The sequence below is a fragment of the Mizuhopecten yessoensis genome, unplaced genomic scaffold (genome assembly GCF_002113885.1).
Source record: "Mizuhopecten yessoensis strain PY_sf001 unplaced genomic scaffold, ASM211388v2 scaffold10807, whole genome shotgun sequence".
NCBI lineage: Eukaryota > Metazoa > Mollusca > Bivalvia > Pectinida > Pectinidae > Mizuhopecten > Mizuhopecten yessoensis.
In genome coordinates, this window is record NW_018408731.1 from 83,926 (window position 1) to 101,832 (window position 17,907).

Consider the following 17,907-nt stretch of genomic DNA (forward strand, 5'->3'; position numbering starts at 1 on the left):
TTGATGAGGATTAATTGGATTAGTTAGGACTATAATATACCTCAATCTACAAATATCCTTACCACATGTTTACAAAATTCTTATCACAAAAATAAAATACCCCTTTAATCTAGAAGGATTTACTGTGAAGATAATGGATAGAAAAAGAAGGAAAAAATAATTAATTTGTCGAAATATCATTTACATATGCAAAAATATTTTGAAGAAATTAACCTTAATGTATGAATGATAAAACAGAGAGAGAAATAATTAAACGGAACTGCAGACTTCTACATGTGTGTATATATATATATTGCTCAGGAAGTCTGTAATACAAATATTGAAAAAATCTAGACTATTGCGTCTCATCACTTTAAACATTTAACACAAAGTGACAACCAAGCTAAGCTTTTCACTGAACCTGTTACAGTTATTGACATCAGTCAGAAAACACACCTAAGTAGGTTACTCGATTCCCCTACTGTACAGCGATAAATACACGATAATCACAAAACACCAGTCTTCACTCCACAAACATGTCATGTACAATGTTCTTTTTAAAGAAAATATAGACAGTTAGGTATAGTTTCCCTTCATTTTTATACCATAAAATCTCTGAGAAAAGAAAGAGACCAAATACAATGGTAAGCGATCAGAGAAACAAAGATTATGTTATCATACTATAACAGAAAGAAATCGGTTTTGCCAATATAGAATTATAGCTATTTCTGTATGTATATAATGCTTTATGCTAATTTTCCTTACAGGCTATGCATAGCTTGAATTACACTGAAAATAACAAAGATACAATGCAACAAGTCCTTGGACAGAAAGTGTGACAACAGGATATAAAGTTTATAAACGGCAAACTTTTTAAAATATATATGATAGCAAAGAATGCAAATTAAATATTTCAGACCTGTTTACTTTTTAATTTGACTCACAATCAAGAAATTAGTATTATATGACTAATAAAAATGTAGAAATGTGTTTGATCATTTTGTTAAAAACTAAAAGGAACAACATCTCATAAATTACCAGAACACATACTGTTTATTATGTTACATGAATGTAGAATGAAAACACATTTGTACATTATTACATTTTTTATAAATTATTTGTATTAGAATTAAAAACATAAAATCACTGAAGTAACAAACATCACACAATATCATGTCAAAATGGAATCTGTACATTTTGATACATCATTCTGAAATACTATAGTACACGTACCTATTACATCACGTACAAAACAATGAAGACAAGTCTCCATATATTACGATACAGACAATTAAACATGTGCTGTGTGACTTAGCTCCAATATAATCCCGTTATATTTTGTGTTCGTTAAGTTGGTTGTTTTTCTACTGTTTATTTTTTGAAATCCTTTGTTTCCCCAACATTATCTTCCAAATGAAAATCAATGTCACAAAAATCACTGTTTTCCTTTCTATTTAACAACTTGTTTTTATGATACTTTCAAAATTTGGAAATCTAGCAGCTATACAACTGTTATCTCTTTTTATTTAAACCCTTACTAGTTATTTAAACCCTATTTAAACCCTTACTAGTTATTTAAACCCTTACTAGTTATTTTTACTAGTTATTTAAACACTTATTAGTTATTTAAACCCTTATAGTTATTTAAACCCTTTCTACTTATTTAAACCCTTACTAGTTATTTTTACTAGTTATTTAAACCCTTACTAGTTATTTAAACCCTTACTAGTTATATAAACCCTTACTAGTTATCAAAACCCTTACTAGTTATTGAAACCCTTACTAGTTATATAAACCCTTACTAGTTATTTAAACCCTTTCTACTTATTTAAACCCTTACTAGTTACCTAAACCCTTACTAGTTACCTAAACCCTTACTAGTTACCTAAACCCTTACTAGTTATCAAAACCCTTACTAGTTATTTAAACACTTATTAGTTATTTAAACCCTTTCTACTTATTTAAACCCTTACTAGTTATTTTTACTAGTTATTTAAACCCTTACTAGTTACCTAAACCCTTACTAGTTGAGTGTTGTGTAGCACTTTGTATGTTCTGGTAGGCTGTATAAAAGGACCAACCAGTACGTCATACTTTCATTCCATTTCCTTTAGATAAATATTTAGTTAGTGAATGCAAGTGCAATATATACTCTAATAATCAAATATTTGGTGGAAATAAAATATATATATTACAGATATCATATGTGAAAAGTCAGGTACATGTATAATACAGCTGTATATGTACTCAAGAAAAAACATACCATAATTATAACAAATTAACCCTGATTATTTAAGATTAAGAAAAACAAAACAAAGCATCATTTCTTTTAATCACATGCATACCTTATAAAAACTTTCACTCAATCACATTCTCCTTACTTTCATAATGAACACACAAGAGAAATGCATGTGACAGACTGACGGTAATATCAGTGTGGACAATAGACCCATGTGACAGACTGACGGTAATATCAGTGCGGACAATAGACCCATGTGACAGACTGACGGTAATATCAGTGTGGACAATAGACCCATGTGACAGACTGACGGTAATATCAGCGTAGACACGAGACACATACCTGATCTGTAACGGCCTGTTATCTTTAGTGTTAATCTAATTACTTGCATTCACATACACTTTACGCCAATACATCTCCACTAAACAAGTCCAATAGACTAGACAAACATATCTACTTTCTCCTTGCACTTTTCACACATTTTTGAGTTATTTTTGACGCTGGCTTATTGTTCAAATTTTTCTTTTTTTAAAAGTTAAACTCCAAAATTGCTTCCAAAAAGCAAATCAAGACCTGAAGTTATTGAAACACTCCATAGCATGGGTCTATAATGTCCTGTAGAAATCAGCCGATTTCTAGTCAGTATTTTGTTTCTGCTAGTAGATGTAACTCTCTTCTTCTAGGTTCTCACATTCCTCTGTCTCACTTCATCAGCCCGGGGATCCGGAGTGTTTGCTCTAAAATGCACAAAATATTTGCTGAATAATTCATCTCAGTGTATACTTATAATCTTGTGTCTAATTTTGTCTTGATCAGGGGGGAAAAAGCCACTATAGAGAAAACTAGAAAATGCCTGTAAGACATGAATGCCCCGCTTACCTATGCCCCCCCCCCCAATTTTATGGCAGGGGCATTACAAAGATCGTCTACTTCTAGTAAGCGACATTGACGATGGTTCAACAAAACTAAAACAAGAACTGATTGATGTATTTGATTACTGAATACAGATTTGTCGCAATAATATTGGAGACGAATGTGGTACAGTGAGGCAGTGTGTCAGACAGCTATGGGTAACCCACACCCCCACCCCCCCTAATTCATTGGGAGAGGGGCATAAAAACAAGCAAAGTTGATTTACTTACGGGTAGTCTGGAGAGTCAGCTTCGTCTTCCATCTGCTTTCCACGCCTCTTCTCATAGATGAAGATAATGATACAGAGGATGATGACCTCGGCAACAATTCCTAGGAATGGCCACAAGGCGGCAAGACGATCTTAAAACAAATAAAATATTCAAAACAATCAGCATGATGTTTCAACTTTAAATGACTAGTTTTTTTTCTTCTGCAATGATTATGAAGCACTAGCATATCTAATGCTAACTTTAAACTCATTTCAGCTTTGAACTAACTGTGATGCTATTGTCTAAGCAAATTAACACTGAACTAGCTATATAGAGTGGCAGTCGACCTTACCCTTGATCCTGACCACAGTTGATGCTGACGCTGACTGGAAACTTTCGTAGGTTGAGTTTGCCATACATTTGTAAGTGCCCTTATCCTCAAACTCCAGACTGTAGATGGTCAGCTTGCCATTGACCAATTTTCCCTCATCACTGATGACGACACGGTCACCTGCATTCAATAGGACCTCGTCACGAAGCCAGGATATGGTAGGGTAGGGGTATCCCGTCACTGGACACTTAAGGATAAGGTTGTCCCCTTGTACATAGTTCTTTGAGGAGTCAAAGCTCTTGGCATTCACAGTGGGTGGTCCTAGATAGCAATAAGTTTCAAACATTCATTACCAACACATTAGTTTGATTAATTTCCTTGTTGATATTTGTATGATTAAGTATACATTATACACTGTAGTAACTTGGCTTTTTCTTACTTGAGTTGTGTCAAATTATTTTTATGATTGGACAATTAAATCCAGAAAGAATAACTTGAATTTTCGAGATTTGTCAGTTTGGAAATATGTTATATCAAAGTTTTACTTTCTACACAAACAATGTAGGTATCAAACCTGTCGTAAGGTTTCGGACTAACTGGTCCATTTGTTTGTGTATAAAGTAAATCTTTGATATAACAACCTGTATTTCTCTTCCCTATAAACAGCAGTCTATGATATTTCTGCAATTGGTCATGCAATCATACAGGTCTATTTAACCCCTTATAGCCAATTATTCTACCAAATTTAGATGGCAGGCAGTCCTATATATATATTGGCTATGATTGTAACGTTGTCACCGACTCTCAAAGGAATCTGCTGTCCTATTAAACAGACATATAAATTATTTAGTTGAAGTAAAAAGTGATTTTGATAAATATAAACATTGAACTCCTTTCAGTTGGCATTCATAGTCAATATAAATACCAATTAGAAATGATCAATTCAACCATAAGTGTAACTGTACATGTGCTTCTTGGAATCTGACATTTTGAATTGAACTGAAATCAGTATAAAGCTAGATGTATATATAACATTGACAAAAAACATTAAACCTGTACTCACCCATGAGATCAATATTGTGGACGACCACCTGTTGGGAGGGGGTGAAGGTAAACACACACTGGTAGGAACCCAGATCTCCCCATTCTGAAAATACAATAACATTATGATCATTAATTTACATGTTAACAATTTTTAGATGAAATCAGTGAGGCCAAGCAGATTTCTGTACTGTCTATTGTAACAGGTGTCACTTGTAAAGTATAGTGTATACACATCAGTGAGGCCAAGCAGATTTATGTACTGTCTATTGTAACAGGTGTCACTTGTAAAGTATAGTGTATATACATCAGTGAGGCCAAGCAGATTTCTGTACTGTCTATTGTAACAGGTGTCACTTGTAAAGTATAGTGTATATACAATGTATATGTTGTCTGTACATATATGTATCATGTACAATTGTAAAGGTCCAGGTGTCACATGTATATACTATACACTGTGTACGTACACCTGTACATCATGTACTGTAATGTACCACGTATATACAAAGNATGTATATGTTGTCTGTACATATATGTATCATGTACAATTGTTAAGGTCCAGGTGTCACATGTATATACTATACACTGTGTACGTACACCTGTACATCATGTACTGTAATGTACCACGTATATACAAAGTGCAGGTATTGTAATGTACCACATATATACAAGGTGCAGGTATTGTAATGTACCACATATATACAAGGTGCAGGTATTGTAATGTACCACATATATACAAGGTGCAGGTATTGTAATGTACCACATATATACAAGGTGCAGGTATTGTAATGTACCACATATATACAAGGTGCATGATAAGGCTTTGTTGTTTGTTCTATCAGTGCTTTGTTAACTTAATTAAATTGGGAAAATAGAGAATTATTTGTATTGAAATTGGGAATCTGTTCCTCAGTTTTTAGTCAATTTGGGAACATAAGGCACTTTTTAGCTAGGGGAAACAGCCTGTATTCGGCAGTAAAACTGAGCAAAAAAACCCACTGTCTTTACTGAAATCTAACTATTTTCTGCTATTTTCTAGTTTCTGCAAATGAAAACAGTACATTTTTCAAATATTATTGGTGAATATGAATGGGAAATATATACAGAGCAAACTTTTATGTGAAATATATACACCGCAAAATTTAATTGACTAATACATGCTGTGTCACGTTATAGCTATAGTCTTGTAATGATTTAAAAAAAAACATGAATTAAGTCACCCCATCATTCTGTATGATCATTTTCCGATAAATCATTGACCAACCTACAACGGATATATTTCCACCTGTTTTTGGCTGTTTTGAACCCGTTGATATTTAATTTCCAAACTCAAATTGTTATCATTATCGGTTCAATTCGCATGGACGTCACCTTGTAAATTCCTGCCGGTTAATAGTATCACGCGACGTTCACTCTTTGTGGTACACAAACTTGCTAACTTCGCCACTTTACCCATGTCGTTTTGACACATTCCTACGGTCAAGACTGAAGAGTTCAGCATGATTTTACCCAAGAACGACATTGTAACCACACAGTGATAAATGCAATGCAATTCTTCGTTATGTTTCCCGATACGTGGTACAGTATTTATCAATTCACAATGTAACGTCCTGAAAAGTTGAGCCTACTTTACTCAAGTTTATTTATCCGATTCTATAATATTATATGACTTTAACTTGCAACTTTTCATAAATGTTAAATTGGCAATGCAATCAGGGATTATTTAACGAAATTTAGCAGTTTTATTGCTGTGAGCATATTTCAAAACATTTCCGAAAATCCTCGAAAATCTACGAGAAATGGTCGCGACCAAGGACTGGTTTTGAATTGTTCTTGAGTATCGTGTAAACCCCTTTCTTGACACTTCATTTTCCCCTTAAAAAGTGCACACTATACGCAAATTTTAACGGTAGTCGTTGGTCAGACATAAAATATCTAAATCAGTCAATAGCAATTTATAATAGGACAGTTTACCCCTTCGGGAACCTCAAAGGTGCCCGATTCATACTCCTAACATATTAAGGTTATATGTAATTCCTGTGGGAAATTTGGAAAGCCTTTAGGTTTTATGCTATTCCTGTTTAAAAAGGAAATAGATATCTGAGTTATCCAAGAGCTTGTAATTAGCGCCTGGTATATTCTGACAGAAGCAAGACACTAACAGCCCAACAAACAGAGGTCAAAATCTGGGACTGAAACCAAAATCAATAGTCCCCACTAGGGTTCCCCCAGGGGTGACTAAAAATGTTACTTTTAAGCATTTAATTGTCATTAACTGTGCTATACGTATATACCAGTATATTGCAATACTCTGTATAACTTCCTGCAATAATAAACACATGGTAAACTATTTCCATCTCTGGCTAAATATTGTTGACTTTACCAGGGGAAGGCATCAAATAACTGCAGAATGCAGTGTATACATGTACATTTATCAATTACTGACTTTGTTGAGGTGAATATGTGGTTATATAGACCAGAGAAAGTGATACTAATTGAGACAAAGTCTCGGAGAAGACCACTTACTCAGCTGCTGCTTATATATAAGTCCATAATTGTAATATTAGATGTTGGATTATGTTTTACTCACTAAACAAGACAAAACTTATGATATTGTCAGCAGGAGAGTATTACTTTTGGCAGGGATCATTGTGCCATTACAGTTGAACTTACGTCACTCATACAGTGAATTTTGACCTGCTGTTTCTAAATAAAGTAACATCGCGTCCATATCACAAATCACTAACCATGATCCAACCAATGAGGCTGTAGGGAAAAGGTGTCTTAACCCTTTCATCCCTATGTAACTTTAATCAACTCAACCAAGCATTGATCTGGATGAGTCCATTATGGTCTATAGTGGTGAAAGAGTTAATATATCAATTTATTACATACTTACTACTAATAAATACGAGTTTTTTTGTATATGCGATACGACACAATCGCTCTAATCCATATCAGCCCTCGCCGTATCACACCCAAAAACCTGAACAGCCCCCGCCGTATCACACCCCAAAACCAATATCAACCCGTATTACACCCCCCTTTTTGGATTTTTTTCCGTTTTTCAATATTTCAAAAGAAAAATAGATCATAAGGTAGTAACTTTTATAAGTAAGTATGAAATAAGACAATATATTTATTTATGATTAAAAAAAGGAAATTGTCTAAAATTACACAACAAAAATACTTCTCTTTCTGATTGATGCAAAGACTAATTTTATGATTTTTTTTCTGAGGAATAAGGACTTTAAGAAGGTGAAAAGTATGTAATAAACAGAATAAAACATGCCTTTTTCCATATCACACCCAGTATCAACCCTCAACAATATTGCAGTCTCGGGTTGATATTGGGTGTGATATGGAAAGAGGCATGTATTATTCTCTATATAGAACATGTATAAATGTATCGTAAATACAGTACATATAGCTGAGCAACCTTTGAAGAGGTGAAAGGCCTAAAACCGATGCAACTATTTTTGTTAAATTTTTTCCTGTTAATCCTATAAAAGTTTATCATTCTTTTATTTTCATGTATAAATCTGAAACTGAATGATGTCATACCAACATCAATCAAGTGGTATCCAATAACGAGGATATCCCACTAAGGTGACTTAACTATACATTGTAGTAGTGCTGTGGTTTCAGATCAATATATCCACTAGAACACATGTATGTTGCTGTTAAGGCCGAGGTATTGTGGTAAAACAGGGCACCAGTATATAGTGGGCGTGGAAATCAATGATCAAGCAGCAGCTAGTCTTGTATACCTTGTAGGTACACCACTGGATCATGCTTGATTGGAATACACACCACCACCTCCGTGTATATACTGAATCTGATATCCCAAATGGTATGGGTATGACAGTATATACTTAATCTGATATCCCAAATGGTATGGGTATGACAGTAGATACTGAATCTGATATCCCAAATGGTATGGGCATGACAGTATATACTGAATCTGATATCCCAAATGATATGGGTATTACAGGATATACTGAATCTGATATCCCAAATGGTATGGTTATGACAGTATATACTGAATCTGATATCCCAAATGGTTTGGGTATGACAGTATATACTGAATCTGATATCCCCAATGGTATGGGTATGACAGTATATACTTAATCTGATATCCCAAATGGTATGGGTATGACAGCATATACTGAATCTGATATCCCAAATGGTATGGGAATGACAGTATATACTGAATCTGATATCCCAAATGGTTTGGGTATGACAGTATATACTGAATCTGATATACCAAATGGTATGGGTATGACAGTATATACTGAACCCGATATCCCAAATGGTATGGGTATGACAGTATATGCTGAATCTGATATCCCAAATGGTATGGGTATGAGAGTATATACTGAATCTGATATCCCAAATGGTTTGGGTATGACAGTATATACTGAATCTGATATCCCTAATGGTATGGGTATGACAGTATATACTGAATCTGATTTCCCAAATGGTATGGGTATGACAGTATATACTTAATCTGATATCCCAAATGGTATGGGTATGACGGTATATACTGAATCTGATATCCCAAATGGTATGGATATGACAGTATATACTGAATCTGATATCCCAAATGATATGGGTATTACAGGATATACTGAATCTGATATCCCAAATGGTATGGGTATGACAGTAGATACTGAATCTGATATCCCAAATGGTATGGGTATGAGAGTATATACTGAATCTGATATCCCAAATGGTATGGTTATGACAGTATATACTGAATCTGATATCCCAAATGATATGGGTATTACAGGATATACTGAATCTGATATCCCAAATGGTATGGGTATGACAGTATATACTGAGCCACATTCTATGAAGAGATTCAGTAATTGTGTACTGTATTATACATGTATGTACTATATATGTACACATGTACCAAACATAATACTGATAAACTCTGAAAGGTATATATACTGATCATCTACCAGGTGTTTCCAACTCTCATCCCTGACAGACTCCATGCCCATCATGCTAGGCCAAGCATTTATAGTGCTGCGTACATTGCTAATGTACAAATCGTATGTTAAGTCTATGCTTTACTGTCTAGCATTATTAGTACTGCATTATTGATGAATGTTCGTTTTTGAAATATACATATAATCCCCTCGGTTTAGTATATAGAAGTTGACAGACAATTATGTAAATAATTGTCCATAATAGGAGTTTGATTAACGATCATTATAGCCCTGTATTTATATCACAAAAACAGATGAATGGAAAACAGTTAATACATATTTAGTTTCCCACCTCTAACAAATTTGGCATCAAAAATGAACAACGGCATAAGATTATAAGACATATACATTTTGTACACAGGAAGACAGAAGACTCCCCTGTCACTCAATCATCCTAAGAGGCATACATACCCCCATACAAATGTTGGTAAAAGTTAGTAACACAGTATTGGATATGTCTAGGACAAAGTGATGCAGGGTGAACAAAGGGCCATAACTCTATATAAAGTGTAACTCAATTTTAGTATGCGACACTTTGCCTTCCGAAAAGGTTCTTCAAAGTAACACACTGACTGACAGAATGCAAACCTTTAGTACCCTTATAGTCAACATATAGACTTATGTGTAGGAACTTTTATGTAATATGCAGTTCGTAGTAGGGCTGCAACAATATACAGTAAAACCACACAAACTGGAACTCATGGGACCTCAATAGTTCGAGCAATACATGGTATTCGACAAATCTGAGGTTCATTGGACATGGTCATGTTTTGATAAGGTGGAATGGTAGACAGCAAGAGCACTGCAAATATCACGGCTAGTAGCTATATTGATGAGAGAAGGACCTTACGAATACAGTATGGCAGTGAATTTATATCCAATTAGCAATACAGTACGAATTATTATTAAAGACAGGTTGTAGATTTTTGCCTTAAAGCAAACTTAGTCAGTTAAATAAAGACTACTTACAAGCTAACCATACATAATTCTAAAGTCTTTGTGAACAAAATTATTTAAATACTATGACAAAGGTATAAAGTTCAAGGGTCTCTAAGTTCTAACTAGTTTATAACATCAATGTACACACATAAATTATACACAGTGGAAACAGCAGATGTATCACGCCCGACAGATCACTGTACAATAGCTATAGGTCCATGGCTCCAGTCCTATCATTGAAATTTGACCCCTACTGTTAGTAACTTAATAAACTTATACATTTTGTACAAGCTTAAGTAAAGCTGTACTTTGTATGTTCAGGATATAGAATACAAGATGCTTTCTGTATACACACGATGATGACACATATATATATATATATATACACATGACTTAGCTACCAACATTGAACGATCAAAATATATAACAATTATACATGTAAGTCAAATTAAGTAAGTCACTTGTCCATATTTATCAACTTTCAGTCTATTTATTGAAACATATACGCTATTGTTAAACAGAAGTTGAAATTAGCTGATTGATTAACAATTTCAAAAACTTTGATTCGTTAAAACTCTAGGGACCAGATTCCTCCCAGAGAATACTTTGAAATAGGAACATACACATTTCTAAGTAATTTCTTGTCTTCTGAGCTTATTTTATATATAAAATACCTTAATGTTCAATATTCAGTTGAAATATCTGAAACTTTTGGCAATTCCATTTAACATTTCATTATATCTAATTTCACTGTATCACTTGCTCTATATCACATTTCACTCAAATGTAACCGTTCAGTCTATGTAATGTACTTATCCTTTAACAGCTATAGTAACTTTATTTATATCATGATATATGCTGAACAGTTTGATATCATGTTTATGCAAAGAGGAGGTGTACAAAGTCACTCCATATCTTCAAAGTAAATATTGAAAACTTTCAAAAGTGATGACATAAAATCTACCAGCCCCAGGCATCGCGCGAGTGTAATTGTATATACCCCTGTGATGTCACTGAACTTGAGTATAAATGTATATTAATATATGTTAAATATGTGCCTGTATTGTGTGTTAAATGTGTCAATGAAGAGTAAATTTAGCTTGTTGTGCACATCTTTATCGGCAAATACAACCACAACTAACCATGCATACCATACACCCAATAGCTGTAAACTAGCTTACCCTAAATGACTGGGTTATTATAATGACTGTTAGAGTTGAATAGTTCAATGTTGTGTGTAAGTGTACTGTGATCAGGCTGTAAGTATTTGGTCAGGTAGGGTAATACTTTTAATTGATATTCATGAGAAAAATGCATGGTAGACTGGTTATCAAAGTGAAAGAACTTTTAACATAACATCACAAGTCTTTTTTCCCTTAACTTATGTCTAATTAAAGACTCTTCCAATAATGTATGGAGTATTGAAAACAGTTTAACAATCAGAACTAACAACTGTCATTTATAAAACGAACACTTGACAGGTCAGCAAGGTTTGGGCCTACACCATGTTACTGTCAGCAAGGCCAGGGCCTAAACCATGTTACTGTCAGCAAGGCCAGGGCCTACACCATGTTACTGTCAGCAAAGCCAGGGCCTACACCATGTTACTGTCAGCAAGGCCATGTGCCTACGCCATGTTACTGTCGGCAAAGCCATGGCCTACACCATGTTACTGACAGCAAGGCCAGGGCCTACACCATGTTACTGACAGCAAGGCCAGGGCCTACACCATGTTACTGTCAGCAAGGCCAGGGCCTACTCCATGTTACTGACAGCTGCAAGGCCATGTGCCTACGCAATGCTACTGACAGGTCAGCAAGGCCAGGGCCTACACCATGTTACTGTCAGCAAGGCCAGTGCCTACACCATGTTACTGTCAACAAGGCCAGGGCCTACACCATGGTACTGTCAGCAAGGCCAGGGCATTCACCATGTTACTGTCAGCAAGGCCATGTGCCTACCCCATGTTACTGACAGGTCAGCAAGGACAGGGACTACACAATGTTACTGTCAGCAAGGCCAGTGCCTACACCATGTTACTGTCAGCAAGGCCAGGGCCTACGCCATGTTACTGACAGCAAGGCCATTGGCCTACGCCATGTTACTGACAGGTCAGCAAGGCCAGGGACTACACCATGTTACTGTCAGCAAGGCCAGGGCCTTCACCATGTTACTGTCAGCAAGGCCAGGGCCTACACCATGTTACATTCACAAAGGCCAGGGCCTACATAATGTTACTACCAGCAAGGCCAGGGCCTACACCATGTTACTGTCAGCAAGGCCAGGGCCTTCACCATGTTACTGTCAGCAAGGCCAGGGCCTACACCATGTTACATTCACAAAGGCCAGGGTCTACATAATGTTACTAACAGCAAGGCCAGGGCCTACACCATGTTACTGTCAGCAAGGCCAGGGCCTTCACCATGTTACTGTCAGCAAGACCAGGGCCTACACCATGTTACTAACAGCAAGGCCAGGGCCTACACCATGTTACTGACATTATAAACCGAACAACTGACAGGTCAGCAAGGCAAGGGCCTACACCATGTTACTGTCAGCAAAGCCAGGGCCAACGCCATGTTACTGACAGCAAGGCCAGGGGCCTACCCCATGTTACTGTCAACAAGGCCAGGGCCTACACCATGTTACTGTCAGCAAGGCCAGGGCCTACACCATGTTACTGACATTATAAAACGAACACTGACAGGTCAGCAAGGCCAGGGCCTACACCATGTTACTGACTAAAACCTCTGCCCAGGGTCAATTTTTAATAATAAAAATGAATTGTTCTTTATTTTGAACTTGATTCTTTTCAAACCCCCTATTGCACATCTAAATATTGGTTTATCACCTTGTCAAATTTAAAAAAAAAAGGACACTGTTGGTCAATGGGAAATTCCTGCATAAAAGTCATGACCACTACAAAAGTGTATATGTATATATAGTTTATAATTTTCAATTTAATTAAATGTTATTAATTGGATGCAAGATTAACTCCAATCCTGATTGCTTGACCAGCTTGCATGTTGCTGCAACATTTATAGTGCAATTCAATATGGATTAGTACGTACCATGAGAACAAATGACTGATCAATGTTAGTACACAAACCTGAAGGTTATAATTATAGTTAGCTACAATAATGGTTTATATTTACTTTCCTGTGAAATCAAATTACAATATTTTTTATCCTCAAGGTTCTGTTTCTAAACATCTAGCTGATAGGAACTCGTGACAACACATGCGTCATGCAAAAATGAACAACACAAATAAAAACATCAATAAATTTTGACAAACTTTTTAACAACACTTGTAAACTGTCAAAGCTCCCTCATTATATTTACCACAAGGTAGATTCTTGGGTTGGGGGATTACAAAATGCATTAATTTAGAGCCTGGCCATGGAGTGACTAGGGGGGNCTGCAGGGATCATAATAGATACTTGAGTGACCGCGGGGATCACAACAGGTCTTCATGTGACCGGGGTTGATATTAGATCCTGGAGTACAGGTGTCACATAAGATATTTGGGAGATAACATTATATCCTAGGATTCGGGTGGTTGGGGGAGCACATCTTGTCCAGAGTGGGGGTCCATGTTTTGGAGTCTTAAGCTTAAAATCTCAATTAGAAAGGTGAAAAAAAATCAGGAAATAAACAAATCTAATACAGAAACATACAGATTACCTACTGCGACCTGAAAAGTTGACCAGTAAAAATATGATATTGCAGTTAGAAGTAGAGAGTAAAGAAGAGGCCTCTAGATGTAATATAACTCACAAATAATCACCTGGTTTTTACTTATCACTGTCATAATATGTATTCAAATGAAATACACAAACCATTAATGAAAATAAAGGACACCAGAAAATTCAATAATTTGTCATCCCATTCTTCTGGTTTCAGTTGAGTGTTCATTTCTCCTGTGGGCCACATTCCTTTTATATCCTCAGTTACAGGCCTGGGCTGCCACAAAATTTGAATAATATCTTTCATGGCTATTTCATATCAAAGTAAGTTAAGACCAGCTATCGTCACACTTCTTCTTTTAGGAGTTGTTACAGTTTTCTAAGGCCGAAACAAATATGTAGCTGTGTTCCCCGGTAATTGCAATATTTGCTATAAATTGAATAGCCTTTGCTCATAGTCAGTGTCAATGTTTTATTTGAAGATAGTAGCCAAGTATCCGTAGATAATTGTGGAACAAGCTTGTGATATAGGTTGCATCTGTTGATTAGTGTGACTGTCTGTAGGATAGGTGGGGGGAGTCTAATCTGTGATGTAAGTGTTTGTGTCTCCATCTGATGCTGACACCCCCCCCCCCCTGATATTTACTGAAAATATTCAAAAACCTGAAAAACATTTACACCATTTATATCATTTTGAATTCCCTTCATGTAAATAGTTTTGAGCAACTATAATTGTGAACTTTCATTTTCACAAAAGCTATTTTTTCTCAGTTGAAAAGGCTAACTATGAAATATCTAGATCTGATCAAGTACCATATTTGTATTTCAATAATTCATATCAGGGCTGTATAATTCCACTAGCATGATGCCTGGGGCTGGTAAAAGTTTTCAAAATCTGATTTTAAAAAAAAGGCTAGAACACTAGAAATGAAATTGTACACCACTACTTAAATAAACGTACTTCTGAACTATTAATCACAATTTGTTATGTATTTAATAATACTGCACGAGGGAAATAAAATCAAAGAAAGATTAGATGATCAGGCCCTTAACATAGGAGATTTGGTGGTATGTAACACTACAGCAATGTAAATATATATTCACGATACTTGTAAACACCACATGCTGTTTGATCTGTTAATATAAATTATAGTTTAGAATTCACTGTCAAGGAGAAACGTAGTCTTACCAGGTTTTGTGATAGCAAGAATTTCCTTCATATCCCCCTCCAGTGCATATCTGTCTTTCAAAGTATCGTCCAGCGTTCCTGTGCCATTCTTGTTCCAGGACAGTGTGTAATCCCTGACAGTTGTCTCAGTGCTGAATTCCGGAACACAGCTCAGCTTGCTGCTCGTCTCATTGAACACGACTTTAGAAGGTGTGGACACTGTAGATAGACAAACAAATTTCGTTTAATCAATAATGGATTAAGTTTTAATTCTTCTTCTAATCCGTAACAATTTCATATCATACATGTAAGTCTGCACATGTAATGACTTGTAATGACTTAGAAGTAGTAGTAGATGTCCAACATTATTATATTTTTATTTGGCCTTATCAATTAATTCATGTTATTTATTATACATAATAAAAATATAGCATGGCAGCACTAAAATGTACCTCACTTGGTATAAGTTTCATACAAATTATTTTATTGCGAAACGAAAAAAAAAATTACCTCTGAAGATGTCCACATCTTTTTGGAAGAATTTGTAAACCTCCTCATAAATACAGTAATAACGGCCTGTGTCTTGGATTGTGAGCTGGGGTCCAGTTTTCGTGACTTTCAGAGTGATGACAGTCCAATCCGACGCAGTAGCTGATGGACTGGTAGAACGATGCGTCTCGAATCCCAGATTCATCAGTTTTACTGCATTCGCTATGTTTCCTTGTCGCTCAACAGATCTCTTGATGATCAAGGAGTTAGGCTGGTAATTTGCTGCCTTGGTGGAATATTTACATGTTATTTCAAGCTTGCCACCCTCTAGAACCTTGAGGGGGTCTGTGGTTGGAAGTATTTCAATTTTGGGCTCTTCATCTGTAGAGAAAATAAAGAAAGTTTTTGAAATCATGATGAAATTAAGTTCCATGTACTACATTTGTATTTAACAAATACCAAATAACAGGCATTCTTAGAATTGTTATCCACTACTCCACTATCCAGCAACAAACCAGTTTCGATTAATCTTGAAGTTTTGTTTTCAGACTCAATTTATTTACAGCAGTAAAGTAGAATATTTTTATACTCATTCTTGTATATCATTATATGTTAAAAGATAAAAGAAATCAGACATCTGTGCCTAATTGATGAGCATGAAAATTTCTTATCGATAACGCATGCTACTCTATCAGTCTATTGTTAGTCCACAGGTGTTCGTTCCAAATACACATATGCTATACTGATATGGGTCACAGCACACATAGACATTTGTAACGAACCCTTGTGGTTAGTCTACAGGTCCAGTACACTCTGCCGATTGAGCTATATAGCTATAAAGACCTATATAGCTATATACACCTATAAATTATAGCTGTATTGAGCTATATTTTCTCAGATTTCAAATTTCATTAAATTAAAGCAAAGTCGCATAAAACAATAAGGTTAATGGTAATGTTGACTACAAAAAGCATACAGTTAGATGTTTATTTTCATTTTTCATAAATGTAAAATTTCCGATTTCTTTACATCATTATTTTTTAAAAAGAATACTTATATTTAATGACTTTTGTTATCAACTTAATGATACAATCTTCTTTTAAATGCGACTTTGTTCCGTTTTCCTTAAAAAAGAAAATCACTTGTAAATAGCTCAAAAGACCTATTTCAGATAGGTCAATAGAGCTATTATAGGTCTTTACAGCTATATAGCTCAATCGGCAGAGTGTACTGGACCTGGTCTATACACAATTAACAAGTGATTGACATACGCAATAGTTTCAGCAATGAGGAAAGTGGACGTCGAAAAAGAATATTCACGGAAATGGGAAATAAGACGTGGCATTGAATGTCTGACGCCACCTTAAGGATAATTTATAACCGATAAACACAATACTAGCCTCGAGGTGAACTCAGATTGTTGTATGGAAAATACAGTATACCAAGATCAGCTGATCGCCCTAAAATGACTTACAGAAGAAAACAAGGCGAACTTCATAATTAAGTACTTACTAGCACGGGTTGGCAATGTGATGAAAGCTAATAAACAACAGGTAACTAAAGAAAACCACATTTTTAGTGATATCTCCAGACGGACTGGATTTTCCCCTGGTGTAATCTGTATAAATTTCAGCCTTCGTCCTTGACAAAATGGCTATAGCTGTAGAGTTGCAGTACGCATGCGTAAATTATCTATGCTGAAGGCGAGTTCGAATAGGAAGTTATAGGTATGTAACAGTTAAAGTCTCCAATACCTTATTAACAAAATTAATTTAAACTTACTATGCTAACACATTTCAAAGAACCATTCAGGAAAACACGCTTATCATATTGTTGCGGTTTATCACTATACAATAAAAACATTTTTTTTTATCAAACATATATATACATTTTACGTAATGTGTATTTTTGGGGGAA

At 35.4% G+C, this 17,907-nt stretch overlaps 1 protein-coding gene across 1 annotated transcript; it reads right to left on the reverse strand.

Moving 5' to 3' along the window:
- Positions 1 to 1,980: 1,980 nt before the first annotated feature.
- Positions 1,981 to 17,677, reverse strand: LOC110462580 (neuroplastin-like). Its single transcript, XM_021516580.1, has 7 exons — positions 17,503 to 17,677; positions 16,012 to 16,371; positions 15,523 to 15,720; positions 4,734 to 4,817; positions 3,692 to 3,991; positions 3,361 to 3,490; positions 1,981 to 2,955 (listed from the first exon to the last, which is right to left on the reverse strand). Exons 1-7 carry the CDS (start codon positions 17,561 to 17,563, stop codon positions 2,898 to 2,900), a joined length of 1,191 nt encoding a protein of 396 aa, XP_021372255.1. The 5' UTR covers positions 17,564 to 17,677; the 3' UTR covers positions 1,981 to 2,897.
- Positions 17,678 to 17,907: the final 230 nt, after the last annotated feature.

Excerpts from the sequence above, each read along its gene's own strand:
- LOC110462580 (XM_021516580.1), bottom strand. The coding sequence starts at position 17,563 with ATGTGGTTTTCTTTAGTTACCTGTTGTTTATTAGCTTTCATCACATTG. Across the intron at positions 15,721-16,011 it reads AGATGTGGACATCTTCAGAG|TGTCCACACCTTCTAAAGTC; the intron begins GTAATTTTTTTT and ends GTCTATCTACAG. Across the intron at positions 2,956-3,360 it reads GCTGACTCTCCAGACTACCC|AGCAAACACTCCGGATCCCC; the intron begins GTAAGTAAATCA and ends TGTGCATTTTAG.